Source organism: Zootoca vivipara, chromosome Z (genome assembly GCF_963506605.1).
Source record: "Zootoca vivipara chromosome Z, rZooViv1.1, whole genome shotgun sequence".
In the NCBI taxonomy this organism is placed as follows: Eukaryota; Metazoa; Chordata; class Lepidosauria; order Squamata; family Lacertidae; genus Zootoca; species Zootoca vivipara.
Genome location: NC_083294.1, coordinates 29,375,767 through 29,398,631, shown reverse-complemented (window position 1 = coordinate 29,398,631; position 22,865 = coordinate 29,375,767). Strand labels below are relative to the sequence as shown.

The window sequence follows — 22,865 nt, the reverse complement described above, 5'->3', positions numbered from 1 at the left end:
AGAGCCAAGTTACCCCTCTGTATCCCACAATGCTCAAAGTGGCACCACATTAGGGATGCTCTGAGAAATTTAAATGGTGGCTGGATCCAGCCTTCTTGTGGCCCATGTCAGGTATCAGCAGTTTGCTCTACCAGGACACTTGTAGCTACCATGGGCATAGCCAGGATTTTTGCTAGGGGGGGCAGGACTTGGTTTGGGGGGCAGACCCAACATGATTGGTCAGTTAAGCATTTCTATTGTTTTATTTGATCTAGGGGGCAGCTAAGCCAATGGTAACTAACCAAGGATGCCATGTGTTTAGGCCTGCTCCGTGGTAAGAGCATCTGCTTTGCATGTAGACTGCTCCAGATTCAAACCCCAGCATCTCTAGGTAGCGCTCAAAGAGACCCATCTGAAATCCTGTGGAGTGGCTGCCAGTCACAGCTGGCAATACTGAGCTAGATGCAGTTCTGCCTGTGCTAATTGTTTTAATTATTCCGAAGTCTTATTCCTTTTGCCATCAAGATGCATGCCACTTGAATTGGTTGCTCTTTTACGTGACGTAGCAGGGTGGTTTGGAAAGGAGAAGACTCACAGATGAGCTAGTCTGCAGTGAAAAAGAGAGAGGGTAATCTAGTCCAACCTCTCTGCAATGCAGGCATCTCAACTAAAGTGTCCTTGGCAAATGGCCATTCCCCCTTTGCTTCAAGACCTGTGTCTCTATGCTGGCCAGCCTCTTGAGTGCCAGCTTTAAAATGGGATAAGGCAAAATCCTGGAGAATAAGGTTATCAGTGGTTACTAGCCATGACAGATATATGCTACTTCTAAGTTGCTGGAGGTCACAAGCAGGAGAGGGCTACTGCAGCCGTTTCCCTCCTACCATTAGGGTCCAGACCAGGATTTTCAAACCAAGAAGTTGACCATCCTTGCAATCTATTCATAAGTAGACTAAAAGTATCATAGTTAATAGGTTAAGCTTAGTCCAGTTTTAAATCCATAGTGCTCTGATTTATTGTGTACAGTATTCTATTTTGCCCCTTTGCTTGCTTTCCCCCTACTTTTTAAGAGACCAGCACATCTTTCTGAGATCTGGGAAGAGACTTGAGGTGTGTGGGCTGCTGCCTTTACTCAACTTATAAGAGAACCATCTGGGGAAAACAGGATGTGTTGGTCTCAATCCCTGGGTTTTCAGATGTTTGCAAGAATGCAAGCTGCTTTGATCTCCAAGTGGGATAAAACAGCTGGAAACTACCCCTGCCTGCCCCAAAGCAATTTGTGCGTCAGTTGAACCAAAGTGTGCAGGGTGAACTCCTCAGCAATTTGTTAAATTAATTGATTTGGTGCATCCCCAGTTTACCCCCTGGGGCTGTAGGTGACCAAAAGAAAAAGCGGGTGGGCAACATCTACCAGAGTAAGATTCAACTGACAGTATTGCAGGGCTGTTGTGTTGTAGCTGGGCAAGTAAGCCCCAGCCAGTTTAGCCAGTGGTCAGGGATGTTGCAGGTTGTAGTCCAAAACATCCGGAGGCTTGGCTCCTCCTAGTCTAGATTTAGTGGCAGTAGAAACTGCAGGAGGGTACGAGAGCTGTTGCACTCGTGTCCTGCTTGTGGGCTTTCCAAAGGTATCTGGTGTTGATTGGTGTGAGAACAGGTTGCTAGACTAGATGGACCTTTGGTCTCACCCAGCAGGCTTTGTGTTATTATGCTCTGCAGGGTTCTAGGCATGAGTCTCTCCTAGCCCTGCTTGGAGATGCCAGGGACTAAACCTGGGACTTCTTGCATATAAGCCAGGTGCTCTACCACTGAACTATGCCCTGTTCCCCATCTTGTGGCCTAAGTGAATCATGTGTTGTGCAAAGGACTCCCTCCATTCCTAAATCTAGTACTAATCAATTTAATGGCAATGGGAGACAGACAGAGATAATGGTGTGAGACAGAAATCTACCCACTTTCCCCATTTTGTTGTTTTTGCAAATTTCCCTTAGCTGCCACCTCTTTAAAATAACACATTGCCACAGTTCTCAGGAGTCACAAGAATGAGAAATGTGCTTTTCCTCTGGAAACAAATGCTCTCCTCTGTGCCACAATGTGAACTTTTTAGACCAGTGCACTTCAATCTTGGGTCTCAGTCCAGATGTTGTATCTCCTATCAGTCTCAGCCAGCTTAGCCAAAAGTAATGGTGGGAGTTATAGACCAACAAAATCTGGGGACTGAAGGTTGATGATGAATGCTGTGTAGGACCAGGAAATACATCACACAGACAATTAAGAACTCAAGTCAGCTTTCTGCACATAACATTTATTAGAAGAACTGTTATGTAGAGATTAAACTTTTGGTTCAAAGAAAATAGGTTGGCAAGGAAAATGACGCAAAACATCTATAAGACCTATATCTCCCTTCCCAAAGCAGTTTGCAGCGGTACATGTCATTGAGGAAATAAAGCAATCAGTTAAACAACTTCTGAAATCACACTTGTTGCTTGATAAAAATCTGTGCTCTAAAGCCTGCAGAAAAAGAAGTCAGCCTAGAAGTTAAATATTGACCATAGACTTCTAACAAAAGATCTTGCCCAAGTCACCAGGTTTTATTGCATGCTTGTGTACTAATAATTGGTAATTTGCAGGAGCAGCAGGTATTTTAACTGGAGGCATATCTTTAAAACATATGAGGGGCATGATAAAAGAAAAATCTAATGTCTTAAAACTTGAACATGAAAGGTTTGATGAATATAGCAATTCACCATGTAGAAGGTTCGCTGAAAACTCTGCAAGAGTTTTGTCTTAAATTTCTGCAAGAGTTAAGTAGCTATAGCCTGAGGCTCAAAATTAGAGAAGAAGTTTAGGAGAAAGGTCGTAAACATTTCCCTTTGCTCCACACCTTCTGGACACAGCTCTGGTTTTTCCAAGTCCGTGTCGAAGCAGTTATGTTTTTGTTTTGTTCCAATGCTTTCCCCGGGCAAATGTGTGTTTTACTACTGAATCAGAGCAAACAGCAATCTGGAAAATCTTATTGCCATTTGCTCCAATTCAGCAGTAAAATGCAGATTTTCCTGGGGAAAGTGCTGGGAGGGAATAAATCACCTTGACCTGGAGAGACCAGACCTGTACCTAGAAATGAGGCACAAAGGGGAGTGTGGATGAGCCATAACATATTTGCTTCATAATGTTGTAATGAGCCAGCCAAAACACCCTGGTGCCTGACAGTACTTTTGGGCAGAGGTAGAGGGTCTCACTCAGAAGGGGAAATAGCAAACCACTCTTTGAAGTGAAGGAATAGACATTACTATCTAAAAAGCCCCCCATGAGAAGACAAGTCTAGAGTCTAAAACGGTCACCACTATTTTTAGGTCCTGTAATAAGTTTAGTATGTTGAGTTAAAATGGTGGTCTTATTAATTAGCAGCCACAACAAACACTAATATTCTACTGGAGCCCTCTCAGCCAGGCAGGCATACAACCCTCACACTATTCTCCAGTGATCATCTCTAAACTCCTACCGCAATGTCTCTTGTAAAAATAATAATATCCAAATTACTATATGGATTTTTGAGTAACTGCCACGGTCAGTTTATCCCCAAATATCATCACCCCTAGTGACAGAGGAAAAAAGCTTACATACATGTACTAAGCTTTTCCAAGGGATCTGATAAAATTCAGATCCTGTAGAATTAATCTAAGTCTTGAAAAGCATATAGAGCTGAAAGGAAGTGCGAAAGACTGTCACTCTTCTCACTTCCTCCTTCAGCTCTATGTACTTTCAGAGAGAGAGAAAGACAACCACTCACTACTTCATGATGATGAAGGACATTCATGTGCACACAACCCTATTCTCACACCAAGAATGATGACAAGGGAACGCCTTTCATGCAGTCACTATTATACACTGTGTAGGCCTGCCAGCTGTACATCTGTATGCATTTACCCTGTGAATAACCTGTTGAGCAGTTTTTATTTAAAAGAAGAAAAAGCTTAAGAATATTCAAACCCACAACATAACTGAGAGCATTTACATATTAGCTACAATGCAACTCAAACACATTCAGCAACATTTCATTTCTGAAATACATCATTACTGGATATATGAAGCTGTCCTATAATGAATAGAGATATGGGTCCTCTTAGCTCAGTAAATGTCTGTTGCATGGCAGTATTTGTCCAGGATCTTGGGATATGTTATCAATCCCCTGTTGCTCATGATCCTTTAAAAACAAAACACCTGGAAATGCCAGAGTTTAATGTTATGCATACAAGGCATGTTTGAACTGAGCTATGCCCGTTCCGTATGTGCCAAGGGTGGCCAGTTCCACATAGCTCCAAAAGAGGAAATGCATCATACGTGCACAAAAAGAACAGGTCACAGATTTGCATACAATTTGCACATGCTCATTTGTATGTCTAGCTACAAATTTAGAAATAATTAATATAATAGAAATATTATAGCATATTGGGGTAGACTGTGTGACCTGTACCTGCTCAGTTCTGCTGTCAAGGTGCTGTTGATAGGCTACTTCAAGGCTTCTGCAGATCTGCCTTCTTATAGTACTTTTCCTTTAAGCTTGAATCAGACAGTCCTTCAAACAGAAAGTTGCATTCTAGGACATATGGCCACCCTCCCAGGTGTGCACGTCTCCATGTTGATTTTGTTTAAAAGCACCCCAAAATCAAAACATAGGATGTTTTCAGACTGTCACTTTTTTCAGGTGGAATTCAATAACGTATCAGCAAATTCAGGTGGCACAAATAAATATGATTCAGCTCTCTCGTGCAACAAACCTGCTCCCTACCCTCCACCCCCCAATAAATAACCTGGATTCCCCCCCCCCCCAGTACTGATGGGGAAATGCATTGGAACATGCAGAATGACAATTGCCTGGTGTAACATTGTATAACTTAGCCACCAGAGACAGGATTTTTAAAGAGATTAATACCAGGAAATAAGGGTTGTCTCTGGAAGATAGGGACATTGTCCCTGTCTCCCCCTCTGCATCTCATTCACTTTAGCACTTGGATGAGTTTATCAGAATGAATGTAGGTAGTAAAGTTAAAGGAGTGAGTGTGAATTGCTTTCCCTAGGAAAATGTGGCTAAAGAAGAGTAACATAAGAGAAGAGGAAGAACAGATGTTCGCTGGTCAGAAGGCAGTCAAATCATCCTGGCCCACGTGGGCTATGGTCTTCTCTTGGGTTAGGCTCTTCTGGCCAATGGAAATCTAAGAGAAAATTGGAGAATGAATGGACGATAATGAACTGGTTAGGCAAGGAACACAGCAAAGCAGTGGCACTCTGGAAGAAGAAGCAGCAAGTGATGCAAAACAGCACAGTGGCAATATACCACTGCATACGGGCAACTACTGCAAACTTGAGCTGCTGCTCCTGCCAGTTAATAGCCAAAGATGGGGGAAGGCTGACAACCAGATTGGCTGCTACAACAGAGCAGCCATAGGAATGTAGGAAGCAGCCTTATCCTGATTAGACTGTTAGTCCATCTAACTCAGGCCTCATCCACACTTTCTCTTCTCCCACTGCTTTCCCCTGGGGAAAACAGCTCTTTAGCATTTTGCTGGATCAAACAGCAATTCTTGTTTCCTCCACATTGACGTTTACTCTGATTCAGCACTACAGAATGAGTTTTCCCTGTGGAAGGAGTAGGGCAATGCTTTTTAGGCATGCAAGAAGTGGAAGCATGGCTGAGCTCTCAGTATTCCCCCTTGGCTAGCAATGGCTCTCCAAGGTTTCAGACAGGGGGACATTCCTAGCCCTACCTAGAGATGCTGAGGATTGAACCTGGACCTTCTAACTGCAAACCAGTGAGCTATGGCCCTACCTCTTGGAGGGAGGAGATATTAGAAGGGCAGATAAAGACTGGAGAGACCAGGGTTCAAATCCTTCCACTCAGTCATGCAGCTGAGGATAAAATGGGTAAGAGAGAAAAGGATCACGTATACTATCCTGATTTCCCTGGAGGAAAGGGATTAGTTATAAGATGTTTATGTGATCCAGATCCAGCTACATTATGCATCGCAGCCACACTATGCCTGCATCATCGGTGCCAAGCATATTATTAGTATATAATTACAGCAGTTACAACGATGACAAAACATATCATTAGGATTCCTAGAATTCCTTAACCGTGTTGAAAGTATTCCGCATTCATTACCTGTAACATCCGACAATGCAGGACATTATTATCCCTATGTTGCTGATGTCAGGGACAGGGAATGTATCCAATGTTAATCATACTAAGAGTAGGCCCATTGAAATGAATGGATATGACTGACTTAGGTCCATTAACTTCACAAAGCCATTCCCAAGTAAAACAACCCCTTGAATTTAAAGTTAAGCTGAGGCGAAAAGAAAAAAAGAAAAGAAAATTCCCATTCCCACACCCACACCCACCTCACAAAAAGAATAATATTTTGCCATTTCTTCTCCATTTTTAAAAAATGTGTTGTTGTTGTTTTGTGTGTGTGTGTGTGTGTTGGCTGCCATTTAACTCCCACAATGCTTCAAAATGCAGGCCAGGGCACAAAGCCGTGGATGTGTGTTTGCAGGAGGGAGAAGTTGGCTATTGCTACCACTAACAGTGAGGTCTGCTCTGTAAGAAACTGTTGGAGAATCTGCTGTATCCTGGGGGTGTGTGATTTGTTTTGTTTTGTAGGGTGGGAGGTGTCCTCCCTGCAAATTAAAAAAAAACTTTGAATAAGGAGGGGAAGGAAAAGAAACCGCTGGACAATTCTTCCTTCCCCTACTGAAATTCAGTGAAATGTCCCCTCCTTACTCCTTACTCTGCCTACAGATAGGGTGGGAAATTCTTCTATAGACCAAGTGTGTACAGCACTAGCTAAAAGTTATAGATAGGTAGATATAATCAGCAATATTTCTGTTTCGGTATTTAGCCTCTGCCTCAGTGTTTTTCAACCATGGGTCTCATTCCAGATGCTGCAACTCCTATCGGCCCCAGCCAGATTAGCCAATGGAAAGGGATGATGGGAGTTATAGTCCAACATTATCAAGGAAACCAAGGTTGAAAAACAATGCTGTATACTATACTAGTGTATTTCCCTCCTCCTATCCTCTACCTCTCCATCCCATTTTAATGCTTCAGAGAAAATGCCCCACTCACTTAGAAGAGCTTCTCATAGCACTTATCACAGTGGACAATGTCCCGGTGAATGAAGATTTTATCCAGGAGATCTCCCATTGGCTTGTGGCAAATCCCACACTGTGGAGAGAGAAGGAAGAAATAGCTGCAATTGAAATATGCCAAAGAAGGATATATCCAGAAGAATCCCAAACTGGTAGGGTGGCAGCATACAAAAGAAGATATTTATTCACACATCTCGGTTACAGGCAGCAAGCTTATTAATATTTTCAAATATTGCACATCGGTTATACAGCCACACAAAGAACAGGTGCTTGTGAAGATTCTGAAACACACCGAATGCTAAATTTCCTTGAATTACCATCTACAGGAGGGATGGTGGAGACAGCTGGAAGATCTGCTTCCCCATCTTACACAGGAAGGTCCTCCCTTCTCTCTCCTCCACCCTGGTTGCCCAGCTTTCAGCTGCTCTTTCTCCTTCCTCGTCATTCTCTCCTGTCTGGGGCTGCCAAAACGTACCAGAAACTGACAGAGCCCAGGGACTGATAGCAGATAATAAATTGTATAACCTGGTTCAGCGCCAACGCCGATCGGCGGGGTTTCGTCTCGTCTCCGAGACGGCCCGTCTCTGCTAGGAGTGGGGAGGGCAGCGAGAGCGACGCTGCGCCCCTTAGAACCTCGGGAAGGGCGTCCCGGGGGCAATTTGCTCGGCATAGACCCAATCCGGACTCCCCAACTCTTCGGTTAGCTCTAATAAGAGCTCCGGAGTGAGGAGGGTAGAAGTCGCGGGGGCCATTTTGAGCGGCAACGTTATTCTAGCAGGGAGAAGCTTCAAGCCGAAGGCGGAGAGCGCTGGATTCTTCCGAAAATAAAATGATTGGAAAAGACTGTAAGTAACCTCACGATTTGGATTATAAAACAATTTGGATCTGGGAGAGAGGGGAGAAAAGAGGAAGCCACCCCCCCCCAACGGCAACAAAGAGACAGTAAATAGAAACCCGAAGCCATAAACAGAAGATTTGTAATTCAAAAGGATCCCTCAAAGGCATCAAAGAGAATCTCCCCTTTGATGCAGGGTGAAAAGGGGAGAGAGACTGTGATTTATGACTGCCCTGCAACAAGAGGTAAAGGCTAAGATAAACCTTTCTTTCCCTTGGGAGCCGGCAGCCCAGACAACCCAGTGAGTTGATCAGGATTTATAAGTCAATTTTTATTTCACTTGGTATTCCTGGACTTTGTGGAATTTCTTTTTTGGTTTAAGTGCTTGTGAAATGTGAGTTAGAACTTTATTGTTAACAAGACTTGAAGAATGCAGTCAGCTTGTTAAAATGGAGTCGAGAAAATAAACTGTGATCATATTCCACCCCACGTGACAAGTTTTGACCTTGGCAGGATTGAATTATGTCAACAAAGAAGTGTTCCCCTGAGTTCCAGCGGTCTGTTTTGACCTTAATGTGGGAAACAAGAATAGAGCTATGTCAAGAGGAGACAAGACGGCAAGAGTTACAGGAAAAATTTCAGATGGTGATGGCGGAATATGATTTTTTAGGAGATGCTTTTGACACTGAAAAAGATGAATGTGAGAATGACAATGATGATAACTATGATTTGGAAGGAAAAGATGAAGATGAGGACTGTGATGATTCAACACAAAATGAAGCACACCACGAAAAAAATGATGACTCTACTCTACAAAAAGTTGGATGGAGTGCCCTGCTTTTGAGGGGGGCACGATTGGTATTATTGGAACTCCAGAACGCCCACAGGGAAGAAGGAAAAAACATGCAGAGAAGAGAAGAAATCCAGGGGTCCTGTGTGGTGGCCTGGATGGTAAAAGACTGTAAACAGGGGGTGGGGTGAAGGGAAAGGGATGTTGTGATTATAAGGATGGATTAACAGGTTTATAACTGGTCTGCTGATTTTGGAATTTTGGAATTTGCTGGATTGGGGGGGTGGAGCCGGTATCGGGGATGTAAGGTTAAATTGAGAATAGTTATAGTTTTAAAAGTGAATGGATTTTGGAAAATGTGTAAATATGGAGGCTTATAGAGGGAGAAAAAAATTAGGCACGGGAAGAGAAAATGGGAGTTTGATTTTTCAGTGATTTGAGTATTAGATGAAAATGTTAACAATTGATTTATAAGTTGTATAAGATACAAAGGTGTATTTTTATAAAGTAAGAAACTGTTGCAGATGATAAAAAAGGGAGGAAAACCGGGGAAGGGGGGGGGAGGGGAAGCCCACAAAATATGGTTTTACAACTATGAATGTAAGAAAAAAATTTCTGTTTTGTATTGTTTTTTTCTTTTTTTTGCCCTTTCTTTTTTCCCTTTTTTCTATTTCTATTTTTTTTCTCTTTTTTGGTATGACAATAGATGGTTGGATGGATGTCCTCCTGCGTACTGCCCTGGTTTGCTGGAGCTCCCTGGTGGCAGGGGGGGGGGCTTTGGGGTCAGGGGAGGGGGAGGGGGACAGAAATCCAAGCATAAAATGGACCATCTCTGACTGTCCACATACATGGGATACTTCTGTGGCAGGGGAGGACCCATGTGGGTGGGTAGGAAGGAGGTGGAAAAGGGGTTTAAGTATGTACCGTTTTTTTTGTTTTTTTGTATTTTGTAAAATTAATAAAAAGTATGTTCAAAAAAAAAAATTGTATAACCAATACCCTACTTTTGTGCCTGGTCTTGGTGTGGTGAAAAAAGACATCTTGATACTTGTATACTACTGTTTTCAAAGGTTTCTGATTAATAAGTGTGAGGTTGTTCCCATATGATACAACCTCCCCATTTTCCCCTTGCCATATAGATCCATACGCATGAATTGTGGCAAAAAGAGGGACCTACCCGGAAGCAGTACTCATGGCAGCAGATTCTGAGGTTCTCAATGGTAATCTTAGCACAGTTACGGATCTCACGGCCACAATAAGTGCAGATGTCTTCAGTTGGCCTGAAGTAAAGGAGGAGGAGGACTTAGGGACTTAGGAATGCATATAAGGGGAATGGGTTAACCACCACCAACTTGCCCATCAAGTGTCACTGCTCTTAACTGAAGCCTTCCTCTTGACTGATTTAAGTGAACAAAAACAAGCATCAGGAGAGCTAATCGCCAGTTGTCCACAATGCTGTATTTTTCTTGCCTTCCCTACACAAGGCCATGGATCTCACAGCCTCTACCATAGCTGTCAAGTTTTCCCTTTTCTCTATTTAGCATAAGGGAATTTCCCTTAAAAAAAGGGGAGAACTTGACTGCTATGGCCTCTACATCTAAACAACATCTTGCATTTTCCTGCTTTTCCAATTTTGTACAAAAGTGTTTTAAAACCTAAATCTAGCAAAAGAAAGAAGAAGAAAATGCATGAGGAAAAAAGAGGAAAATAATTTTGTGGGAGCAACCCAATAGGCTCCTTATATAAAAACCTTTTTTTAAAAAAAAAAAAATGCCCCTTGGTTCCAAAGTATGTAATGTTGTCCCATTGTAGGAATTATCACTTGGACATTGTAATTATTTGTTATAATGAAGCTTTCCAGGCTGACAAACAATCCTACCTTTTTGGGGGGCTGCTATTCAGAAAGCTGGCGCTGCTATAGCTTGTCCTCTCCAGTTCAGACAAATCAGCCAGGCTGCGACTGGGGGATGAAGGTAAGAATACATCATTACATGTACAACATTACATGTACAATTTAAGGGTTAATTATTTTAGTGTTAAAGTCAACTAGCCAAGAAGGGGACAGGTGGAGGTGTTACTTAGCAAGTAGGCAGAATGGCATGATATTTGCAGAGGTAGCACATGCCATGAATGGCTGTGTAGTTCTGAGGGAGCTTTTCCTCTGTAGGCTTGGTTGCATGTCTCCCTTCTGTATATAGTGGTGCCTCGACTTACGAATTTAATCCATTCCGAAGGCACCTTCGTAGGTCGAAAAATGTGTAAGTCGAAAAGCTCCATTAGAAACACGATTTCCCATAGGAATGCATTGGAAACGGAAAAAATTGTAAGTCGAAGCAACCCCATCTAAAAATTCGTAAGTCAAAAAAACCCTATCTAAAACTGCCACGGTTTCCTTTCGGATGTCGAGAAATTCATAAGCGTGCAGCCATTTTCCCCATTCGTAAGTCGAAAAATTCGGTTGTCGAGTCGTTCGTAAGTTGAGGTACCACTGTACAAACCTCTCTGTTCTTTTCTCCATAAAGAACTGTATAGCCTGTTTTCGTTCAGTTTTCCTCATTAAAGTGTGATCAGGATTTTCTCTCTTTGGACCCTATCTGCGTTATTCAAGTGACTTTGCAATCAAATATTGCATAAAAGGAAGATTATTTATCCCCTCCTATATCCATGCCTTTTCTCATCTACTACATCATCAAATTTGGGGGAGCCAACTGAGGCATCTTCTACATGTGTGGGGCCATTTTTGGGTCATCAGAGCCAAAGTAGCCAAAGACAAACTAACAAAACAAAATGGCATAGGCTTACAAGCTGCTGAGGCAATTATAGATGCACCCATCCACTCCATATTTCGTTCCCTTACCTATTGTAACGTGGTGAGGATGACAACTCTGTGCTGTTGACTGATTGCTTCACGAAGAGAAGGCCTTTGCTAAAAATGGCAAGAAACAGATTTTGAACAGGTTGTTTTCTACATCTGTCTGTCTATCATCTCTCTCTCTCTCTCTCTCTCTCTCTCTCTCTCTCTCTCTCTCTCATCTATCATATCTATCATCTATCTATCTATATCACATTATTTCTATCCATTTTTAATTGTTTTTAATGATAATTTTTTCTATGTCTTAGCAGGGTGGGATGGGGTTCCATCTGTAAACCACCTCAAGGTGGAAGTGGAGTATAAATATTTGTCTGTGTGATATAGTGTTTACAGCAGGCATGTCCAAAGTCCATTTCGGGGGCCTAATCCAGGCTGCCGGTTGGTTTAATCCAGGCCCTGTGGCAGTTTATTTCTTGGGGTAAAATCCTAAAAAAAGCTCAACAACTTCAATCCCCCCAAAAAGGTTGGCCCTTTGGTTGGCCCCATGGCCCTTCACTTCATCAAATCTGGCCCTCTTTCAAAAAAGTTTAGACACCACTGGTTTAGAGAGTGCCAGACAAGGAGCAAGAACAGCCACATTCAGATCCCTAGCTCTGCCATGAAGGTCACCAGAGGGGAGTTCTAATGAATCCAATGAATCCAATGAATTTCACAACAGCAATAATAATAATAATAATAATAATAATAATAATAATAATAATAATAAGTTTCAAAACCCTCATGGGTTGAAAGCATGTGTGAAGGGTACGTGAGGTTGCAATGAATAACATTGCCTGCTCTTGCTGATGATGTATGCAGCAGTCTTGCAAAGGGGCCATATATGGCTACAGATGAATACTACTACTACTACTATTATTATTATTATTATTATTATTGCTGTTGTTAAACCTATAGCCTGCCTCTCCTCCAAGGAACTCAAGGTGGCATACATGTTTCTCCCCATTTTATCCTCACAACAACCCAGTGAGATAGGTTAGGTTAAGAGGATGTGGCTGGCTGAAGTCCACCCAGTGAGCTTCAAGGGTGAGTAGGGTTTTGAACCCCGACCTCCAATATCTCCATCCAGTACTCTAACCACTGCACCACACAGACTCATGCATGCTGGACTCCTCCACAGTGCCATATTATGGGTGAAGTTAACCAGTGCAACCTCCTCATGAGCCCTTCTCAGGTGACTGGGCTAGCCATGACCTCTCTCAGGCTGGATCTAGACACAAAGAAGTGCTTCAGTTAAACACGTTATAGACTTCATACAGGGAAATCCCATTGGTGAAAAACGGGACTCCACGGCGCTTTACCAACGTAGCTGAGTCTTCAGCCTAATCTACCTGACAGGGTCATAGTGCCAAATCAATGTAGGAGAAAGGGGAACTTGTATAATATCCTGATCTCCTTAGAACATAGAGATGAAGGTGAGATTCTGGAAGTGCAGAAATGAAGGCCACATTCTGGGAACCACCAAGCAGTTCTGTCATTGTATTATTGTCACAAGCAGTATACAATGACGTGTGGGAGTGTATAGCCATGAAAACTAGCTTCCCCTTGACCCCCACTTTTTACCTTGATGTGGTGGGGTCTGAGTCATAACCAGAGGCCGAAGGATTCTTAAGCCGAGAGGAAGCTGCCGCAGCCCTCTCATCTGAATTCCTGTCAAGGGAAAGGAGATTAGATGAGCAGCACATCTAGTTAGATGTCAGCTCAGTGGCATGTGTTAGAGAAGGGTAGACATTCAGTGTGGCATCCCTGCTGTATCCCCTTATTGCCTGAGCAGACATCAATGAATGTTTGGTATAAGGGCCAGGTGTAGAGAGTCCAAGAAACATCAGCGCTGGTCACCTCCACAACATACATTTAAAGCACATGGCTTCCCACAAAGAATCCTGGGAATTGTAGATACAGGGAACCTCATCGAGATACTGTTCCCAGCACTATGAACAAACTAGGGCCAAATATCTGTGCCAGCAATCCTAAATTTAAAGCTTTGGCAGGTTGTCATGGGTGAATAATAATCCCACCCAAACCTATTTAACCACCTCATCTTTACCTTCTGATATCTGTGTCACAAATGTCCTTATAGAAAGGCACCCTGTGGCTCCTTGGGGAGCCAGTTATTGGGCCATCTCTGAAGGGGTAGTAGGACATACTGGGAAGAAACAGATATATCAGTGTTAGCAAAACAGCAAGAAATGTAAGAACAAATTAGATTATGCCTTTTATGGGTTGTCCCTAAATAACCAAAGTGAGCTTTCAAAGTACATGTGCATTATTAAAAAAACACTCATTCCTACATTTTAAATAAATTAAGGTCCTTGTTTTGGTCCATACATATACATTTTTATTCATTATGCAGATGCCCCTGTTCCTTTTGGATTAACCTTTAGTTGTTCTAGTAAAATATACTTTGCCTTTTGCTTTGTGCTTCTAAAGCACATTAAGCTCAGTTCTTGCACAGTACATGTTTCTCTGATAATAGTCACCACCAACAAAATATGGCACTGGATAATGCTCCTGGAAGCCAGCCATGTTCTTTTCCGGGACACTGCTTCCTATTCCCACAATTCCCCATTCTTTTCCCCTAACAAACCAGCCAGTATTCCATGATCACTGAACATGCTAAGTCCCCATTTGCCTATTTTGGATTACCCCACCCCTCCATTAGAGAATTTATTGTACTTCTATAAACCTCAATATTCCTTCAAGCCTGCTGATACCTAGAACAGAGCTAACAACTATGATGGCTATTCTCTGCTTCCACTGTCAAAAGGCAGTGTGTTTCTGAATTCCCGTTTCTGGAAACCGCAGGAGAGGAAAGGGCTGCTGCCCTCAGGCCTTGCTTGTGGGCTTCCCACAGACATCTGATGCGCCAATGTGAGATCAAAGTCCTGAACTAGATGGGCCATTGGCCTCACCCACCTGAGCTATTCTTACATTCTCCGTCTTGCACACAGACTGTACCATTTTGGATGGACAAAGATAGATACTTGAAGAATGAGTTTGCTATTAGTACATAGAATTCTAGCATGAGAAGTAACTAAGTCAGCCACATATTTCAAAATGTTCTGCAGGACAAGCACGCTGCAGGGATAAGAAGAAGTTCAGCTAAACCATGTTTTACTCACAGAGGGTTGAACAGGAATGCACACAAGCATGGGATCAGCAAGGTTAGGATAATGGTGATGCCTATTGCAATAATGCTATCCATGGCAGCTATCATGAGCTGATTTTTCCTCCCTACTCTCAAGCCATCACTGGTGTTCTTGCATATCCTGCCTCCTTGCTATCATGTTATCTGGTTGTGATGATTCGTAAGTAACTGCTTCCACTGACTTCTGAAGACTCTTATTACTATACAGACCGGAATCCAACTGAACTGAACCAGGTCATAAGATTCTCAGGTCCAATTCCCACACCACTTTCACTCTACTGCTCTCAATGGATTTCTTACTTAGGTCTTTTGGACTGTTCAAAGCCTCTTTACCTTCCACTGTTGAATGCTTGGTTGTTCAGGTATGATGTTATCTCATGACTGATCTCCAACTTCCTGGCATTGGATGGCTGGTTGCTCAGATATGATGACATTCCATGCCTAGTCTCTGAGCTGATGGTATTGTTGGGTTGGCAATCCAGATATGGCGATCTCTTGTGATCTCTCTCCAACACACTGGGGTTGTCCATATAGGTTGGCATCCTATGACTTGTCTCTGACATGCCCAAAGTAACCCCCCTGGAGAGACTGAAATAAATCCTAATTGTCATCATAGCAAGATCTCTCAGAAGATGACTCCGTTGCCTATCTGGCATGATTAACTATTGGAGTAGTTCATCCATAAAACATGGAGAATCTCAGCACCATGTTTGCTTTACAAGATAGAATGTTGTCTCCTCTGTCCAAAGCTGAGGAGACAGCAAGATAGTTTGCAAGTCCTGGCATGTATTAATATGTAACAGTGGGTAAATTTATCCAGATGGAAAGCAGCTGGAGGAAAAGGAAACCCACAACATCTGGTGGTGCTAACAATGCCAAATAGTTTGCAAAACTGCAAACTATTTAAATGCTGAGGAGGAGGAGGAAGAGTCAAGGACAAACAAGGCAGCAATCCAAAGCAGAAATCAATAGATCTCACATCCAAATAAATGTGTTTAGGATTAGAACACTTGAGTGATAAAGAAGGAAATTTTTAACCAGTCTGAAAAATAAGGGAAAGTGCCAGAAAGCTAAGCTGCACCACCCTTTTTTTAAGCCACCAGATCAGCTACGGTAAATCCTATAGAAAAAAGTAGAACAAGTTAGTCCCAATGAATCCCTCTTGCGTTTAATGGGACTGTTGGAACTAACTTTAGCTGGATTTGGAGCTAAAGAATGATGAAAGCTTAATGAGAATAAAAACAAATAGCCAAAATATCAAATCTAATGAAGTTTGTTCAGTAGACATGTTTTGTTTTGTTTTCTAAACCAGATTGCCATTCTGGAATATTTGGCTATTTGAAATAAATTCTGATCAGCAGGATGCAAAGGTATACCCATGGATGCTGAAAGAGCTAGACGAGGAACTTTCAGAGTTAGCAGCATCTATTTGGAGAACTCAGTGGAAGATGGATGAAAAGACTGTAGAAAGGTAAATAATGCACTATGAACATATTTCACATTCTAAATAAAGGCCTTGGCACAGTCCTACACAACATATGAAGAAGTTAATATCCTCCTCTCATTCTGACTGAAAATCTGACCTGTGTTTTGGTTTCTAACTGATTAACAAGACACACAATAGGTCACAATATGCTTATTGCCAGCCTGAAATTAAGTGATGTTCCGATTTCTCATTAACCACTTCTGTCAGCGTGTTTGTCAAATTAACTAGTGCCACAAAACCGAGAAGGACTGTAAACAATAAGAAGAATAGGATTAGGTTTAAAAATGATTGGCCGTAAAGCGATAATATAAAATGAGAAGATTATGTAAATATGCCAGAAAAAATAACGCAACAAGAGAAACTTCATCTCAGGAAGCCCTAGAGTGCAGATAGCACAGTTCCACAGGATAAGCAAGTTGAAAAATACTAATACTACACCCAGTTTTGATTGCCGCTTTAAGAAAGGTGTAAAATTTAAATGGATTCACAAGACAGGAACAAATGAGATCAACTGCTAGAATGTTTGGGAAGGGACTCAAGAACTCAAGATGCTGAGCCTAGAGGGACAAAGATCAATGATTTGCAACTTTCATATAACAAGGGGGGAAAGTGAAGCAAATGCTTTGTCTCTTGTCAAACATGGAAAAGACAAGAGGCAACTGAACCGAAGTCATAGCAGGTGAATATTTGTTTCACTGTCATAACCATCATGACATAGGTTGGTATCATGACCTTGCCCATACACTAAGATCTGCATTGAAGGCCCTCCTTGTGTGTCTGCTGGAATGGCTGATTAGGCTGAGAGTCACGGAACTCCCTTCTGAATGACTTATGCATGCCCCCCTTTGGCACAGGCTTTCAAGAAGGCCCTGAAAACATCTCTCTTCACTGCTAGAGTGGTGGAACCTTCTGCATGCAAAGCAGGTGCTCTACTCCCTCTTCCTGTTGCTTATACTCAGCATGTGGCATTTCCCTGTTTGTGGTGAAATAACCCATCAAATTTAACATGCCGTCAGCATAAACCACAATTTTGCATGCTGGCGTAACTCGTGAGAGGGTGTGCACTGAGCACGCAATTCCTGCTTGCTGTCTTCTGTGGATGCGCAGCTAGGGAAGTGTTATGGGCTATGTTATAAAAAAGTATTCATCCTTTTCAGTGAAGAGATAAAATCTATCAGAAGCTTGCAGCAGCAGCAGCAGCAGCAGCAGCAACCCATTATGTACATTTACTAACTGAGACTCTTTCATTACCTGCCATTGCTTGGCCCCTGTCCTCCTCCTGTCCATTTCACAGCATCCTCAGACATAGAAATCAAGTAGGTGCACATGGAACAATAAAACAATGGAGAAAGAGTTTTGTTTGCTTTGTTTTCTCATGGCAGGATGCTCTTAAAGAGCAGGATAAGAGGAAGAGGTTGAAATGGCAACCCTACAGAGCACTGGTGGGGGGGGGGGATGATATTTTTACAACAGGGATAGGGAACCAGTGTTGCTGGATTCCAACTTCCATCAGCCCCAGTCAGCATGGCCAATGACCAGGGGTGATGGAAACTGTAATCTAACAACAACTAGAGGGACATAGGTTCCCTGCTGTAGTAGAAATGTAAATAATACTCAATGGTTTTAAAAGAGGTTAAGATTATCTGCACCTGCTGGCCACAATGGTGATGTTCTCCTTCCACTGTTCCTCTGAATACTAGTTGCTGCGAAGCTCAGGTGGGCAGAGTGCTGTTGCACTCATATCACACTTGTGGAATTCCCACAGGTATCTGGTTGGCCACTGTAAGAACTAGACTAGATGGGCCTTTGGCCTGAGCCAACAGGGCTCACCTTGCATGCTTATTCCCTATGTTGCAGGTGTGGGTACCAAGGAGAGAGAGAGAGAGAGAGAGAGAGAGAGAGAGAGAGAGAGAGAGAGAGAGAGAGAGAGAGAGAGAGAAGCCTGCTGAAGGCTACCTAAGTCAGTTTATGGTAGAGACAAGATTTCAACCTGGGACTCTCTATGTTTCTGATGGGAGCTGGAGTCCATTGACATCTGGAGGCCTACAGGCTCTCCGGTAATGCAGCATCTTCCCAGGCCACAGCTCAAGCATGAAACTATGAGATCAGCGAGGAATGGCAACCCTGCAGACACTGCAGTCTTCCATGTTTCCTTACCTTGATGTGTCCGAATCTGACCCGTGCTCTCCCTGTTGGCTTTCCGGAGTGGCAACGCCACTCTCCATAGAGAGAGAACTGGACCTGCCAGGGAAATAGAGGGGATGTAAACATATGTATGTGTGTGCAAACCATGCTTTCCAACTTTCCATTGCTGTGAGCATTTGGGTGGAGATGGCCAGAAAAATAAGCATCCCTGCTCAAATCCTTGTGAGCAAGTTGGAGACAAGTGGAACCTTGCATACAGCATACAGTGATACCTTGGTTCTCAAACGCCTTGGTACTCAAACAACTTGGAACCCAACACTACAAACCCGGAAGTAAGTGTTCCAGTTTGTGAACTTTTTTTGGAAGCCAAATGTGCTCCGTTTTGAATGCCACACTTCCAATTTGAGTGCCATGCTCCCATTTTGAGTGCCACACTTCCGTTTTGAGTGTTACGCTGGGGTCTGTCTGTTTTTGCTATTTTATTTTGTGTTTTTGCAGCTCATTTTATTTTGTTTTTGTGATTGTGTAGAACCCAGTTCAGCTACTGATGGACTGATTGTGTGACTGCATTACATTGTTTATTGCTTTCATTTTATGGATCAATGTTCTCGTTAGATAGTAAAATTCATGTTAAATTGCTGTTTTAGGAGTTGTTTTTAAAAGTCTGGAATGGAGTAATCCATTTTGCATTACTTTCTATGGGTAAGCACACCTTGGTTTTGAAACGTTTTGGTTTTGGAACAGACTTCTGGAACGGATTAAGTTTGAGAACCAAGGCGCCACTGTACTGTGTGGAAAACATAGAGAGAAGCTGTTCACTTCAAAACTGCACTGCCACAGCTTTCTCCCTTCTAAGATAGGATATATCTTTTTTTTTTCCAAATATTAAATTCAGTTTGGCACATTTCTGCAAATATTTGTGCATTTATTTATTTCTACAGTCTGCATGAAAATTCATAATTGTCATGTGCACCTCCTCTAATATGCACAATTTGGTATGTGATTTTGCCTAGTATATGCATTTTTGCAAGCAATTTCCCCCAAACAGAATGCATCTATGTACATTGTTTTCACAAGCATATGCATCCCCCCCATGCACTTTTCATTCATATAGACTTTTGTGTACGGGTTCTTTGGTGGGATAACTACATCACACAATTCAGAGAAGTGGAAAGTTTTGAAGGATAGTTTGGCTTTGGTTTGTGTATTGATTTGGGAAGTGTGAATTTTGCAAGTTCACATTTAATTACAAAGGGGGGAAGGATCTCCATTATACCTCCTTCCTTTCCCTGCCCGAAAGACCCATTTATTTCCCCTGCAACAGAGGAAATATGCAGGCAGTGGTGGAGACGCCAGAAAACCCAGTGAAGTTTGCTTCTGATAAGAAACTGATGCTACTTGCTTGAGTTCCATCAGGGAGAGGACCCTCCAAGAGCATTCTGTGAACAAGGAATGTCCTTTTCACAGAGTGATACTCCACCGCAGCAAGAACAGCTCTTGAACCCTGCACTCACCTTGCACTTTCCAGCTCTGACTCATCCCTTTTGGCAGCTCTCAGGAGTTCGCCTTGGATGCCGGTACTAAGGCTGCTTTCACTGGACCATGAACCAGATCTGACCGAGGAAAGACAGTAACACTGGCAAATCTTATCCATTGAAAAAAGAAGAATACAGATGCAATATACCTCTCAATACCAGTTGTTGGGAATCACAAGTGGGGTGAGCTCTGGTCTTGTTTGCAAGCTTCCCATAGGACTGCCACACTAGTTTATCTCTGCTGGTTGTGTGACAGTTTGTATATTTTCTTGGCTGCTTTGTTTTAATGTGTATTTGATTTTAATGTAAATCTGGCAATGAAGACCGGAAAAGGAATATCTGAAATAAATGGGAGAACAATCCAGCCCTCTGAACTGCCATGAGCCATGCCATCACCTGATCTGGGATTGGTTTGGTTTGGTTTGGTTTGGTTTGGTTTGGTTTGGTTTGCTATGCTATGCTATGCTATGCTATGCTATTCAATCCTGGGTTCTCGTGCAGCAAAAGGGCTTCCTTCCTCTCTCCCTCCACCACACCTTCTGCTTTGCCTAGTGTGTGGTAGGGCTGTACCACTCCATCAAGCCCTGCTATTGTTTGCCAGGGATTAGGGCTGTAGCCTAAGTCAGTGGTTCCCAACAGGTGGTCCGGGGACCCCCAGGGGTCCGCGAGCTATGCCAGAGGGGTCCTCAAGATCCTATTAGAATAAAAAATATATTAAATATATTTCGTATGATAACAGATTTTTTGTTTTGGCCGCTTCCTGCATGAGCAGAGTCTAGCGCAAAACTAGAATTAGATAGAGGCAGTAGTTCTGCTGTATGCCGCAAGGACTACAAGAAACTTGGAGATAAGGCAATGAAAAAGATCCTTCCATTTGCAACCACATATCGGTGTGAGCAAGCATTTTCTTCCATGTGTTTCATGAAAAACAAATATAGGAATCGGCTCAACATGCGGTCGGATTTCAGAGTGAAAGTTTCAAGTTTGGAACCTAATATTTCAGAAATAATGGACTCAAAGGACAGATTTAACTCATCTCATTAAGAACTGAAATTTAAAACTAACTGTATACTGATGGAGTACTCTGTTGTAACTGTAAAAAACGTATAAATATAAAATATAAAAAGACTCTTAATTTGGCTCTCACTTTTTAATTTTAGGATTAGGAATTAATGGGGGTCCTTGTCACAATAGAGGCTTGATGAGGGGTCCTCGAGAAAATTTTGTTGGGAACCCCTGGCCTAAGTATAAATAAATAAAGGAAACTGAGCATGCTCAGTAAGCATGGAATACTGATTGACAGTTTTGGAGAAAAACTGGAAAACAAAGTGGGAGAGGGAATGGAACGTTGTTGTTTGAACTCTGGAGACAAACATTTCACACCGCAACATAGTGCTGCAGGGACCCACTTATATATACATAGATTACAGAAGCAAGAGTTACTTTTAAGGAACAAACGCACAGGTGAAAAATGCCATTGGCATACTAGAGACAGTGAAGCTGCAAAATATCTTCAACAACGGGAAGGTTCGACAGGGTCCTCCTCTCACTGCTTCTGCGAAAGGTTTTAAAGAAAGCAGCTCATCTGACTTTTGCCCTGACTATATCAAGCAGCGAAGGTGGAACCTTCTGTTGTCTGCCTCCTTACTTTGCCAGATGAGCTTCCACCTTTTTGTATTCTGTGTCACTTGGACTCTCATATGCCATCTCTTGCATAGCCTTCTTCTCAAAGTCAGAGAAAGATCTGCAAGAAGAAAGGAGACGGTTGCGGACCCACTTGCAGTGACACCTCCCCAGGGAGCAAGACCTAGCCATAGAAGGTGAACAAACTGGACAAGACAATGTTCTTGGATTTAAAATTGGCCGTGACTTTATTGATTCCAGGTGTAGGTAGGATTTGACTTAGGCACTGGATGTATATTATCTCAGCCTCCAGGTAGAGGGCTGACACATGGGATTAATGAGTTCTCCCCAAGACACAGGTCTACATGGATGGCCCTTCCAGGCCGCTGAAGGAAGCTCTAGGGCCCATCTGCCCCATGTCTTGGCTTTTGGACAGAAACTTCCACCTAGCTCCCTTTAACAGGGTACTTTGTGATCACACGGTTTTGAGGTAAGGGTGATACACCACTTCACCCCTGGCCAGATGTTAGACTAAAAGGATTCCACCTAATGCCTTATCGAGCCGAGTTGCAGCTATTGCTATGGGGAAGGCAAAACCTGCAAACAGGGCCAATCTGTTTGCAGGCAAATTCCTTCCTAGCTCCGAAAACGGCAACCATTACTGAACCACAGGAATGCCAGTAAGTGCAGTGCCCTGGGAAGGAAGGAAGGAAGGTTGGCATACAAAATCCACAGCATCACTAAATGGGGTGGAGAGACGAAGGGTTGTTCTTCGCTTGACTGCAGTCCCAAGTGTGGGCACAGTCAGCATTTCTGTAGGCTAGGGGCAGACAGGAGAGAAGCTTGCTCTACTCTGGTCCTCTTACAAGCCCCGCCTGCTCAGCCTGGCCAGATGGGCCAGAATTCAAATAACCAGATGACAGGAACACCCGCCACTCCAAGCAGCCAGCCTCGGGATTCCCCAACTGCTGGCCACCTCACCCAGCATTGCTCCCTGGGACTTGAGGCCCTCTGCGACAGGCCGCAACCGTCGCCCATCCTGGGACTGGGTAAGCTGGCAATTCCAGTCCATCCTAAAACTATTGTCATCCATAACATTGCCAGAAGGTGCTCCTTGCTCCCATTTGACAATGGCTACATGCACACCATGGCTCTCGCAAAGAATCCAGGGAACTGTAGTTTGTTAAGGGTGCTGGGAATTGTAGCACAATGAAGAGTAAAGTACAGTCCCTAGGACTCTTTAGGGGGAGCATCATGTGCTTCAAATACAAAACGAATGAGCTGCCACCTGTTTGGATTTTCCCGGGCATTT

The 22,865-nt window shown here is 43.0% G+C and overlaps 1 protein-coding gene across 9 annotated transcripts in view; it reads right to left on the bottom strand.

The window, feature by feature from the left end:
- Window positions 1-2,923: 2,923 nt before the first annotated feature.
- Window positions 2,924-22,865, bottom strand: part of ZNF185 (zinc finger protein 185 with LIM domain) — a 79,048-nt gene continuing 59,106 nt past the window's right edge. For 4 of the 9 annotated variants that reach the window (XM_035113827.2, XM_035113829.2, XM_060270396.1 and 1 more), the window contains 11 exons: window positions 21,579-21,674; window positions 19,910-20,008; window positions 18,408-18,491; window positions 15,098-15,352; window positions 13,664-13,762; window positions 13,180-13,266; window positions 11,605-11,673; window positions 10,627-10,707; window positions 9,925-10,027; window positions 7,100-7,198; window positions 2,924-5,186 (listed from right to left, as the gene is read on the bottom strand). In XM_035113827.2, coding sequence (XP_034969718.1) covers window positions 7,100-7,198; window positions 9,925-10,027; window positions 10,627-10,707; window positions 11,605-11,673; window positions 13,180-13,266; window positions 13,664-13,762; window positions 15,098-15,352; window positions 18,408-18,491; window positions 19,910-20,008; window positions 21,579-21,674 — 1,072 coding nt within the window. In that variant the 3' untranslated portion in view covers window positions 2,924-5,186. The remainder of the gene's footprint in view (window positions 5,187-7,099; window positions 7,199-9,924; window positions 10,028-10,626; window positions 10,708-11,604; window positions 11,674-13,179; window positions 13,267-13,663; window positions 13,763-15,097; window positions 15,353-18,407; window positions 18,492-19,909; window positions 20,009-21,578; window positions 21,675-22,865) is intronic. The other 5 variants (XM_035113830.2, XM_060270397.1, XM_035113831.2 and 2 more) reach the window with 3 other exon arrangements.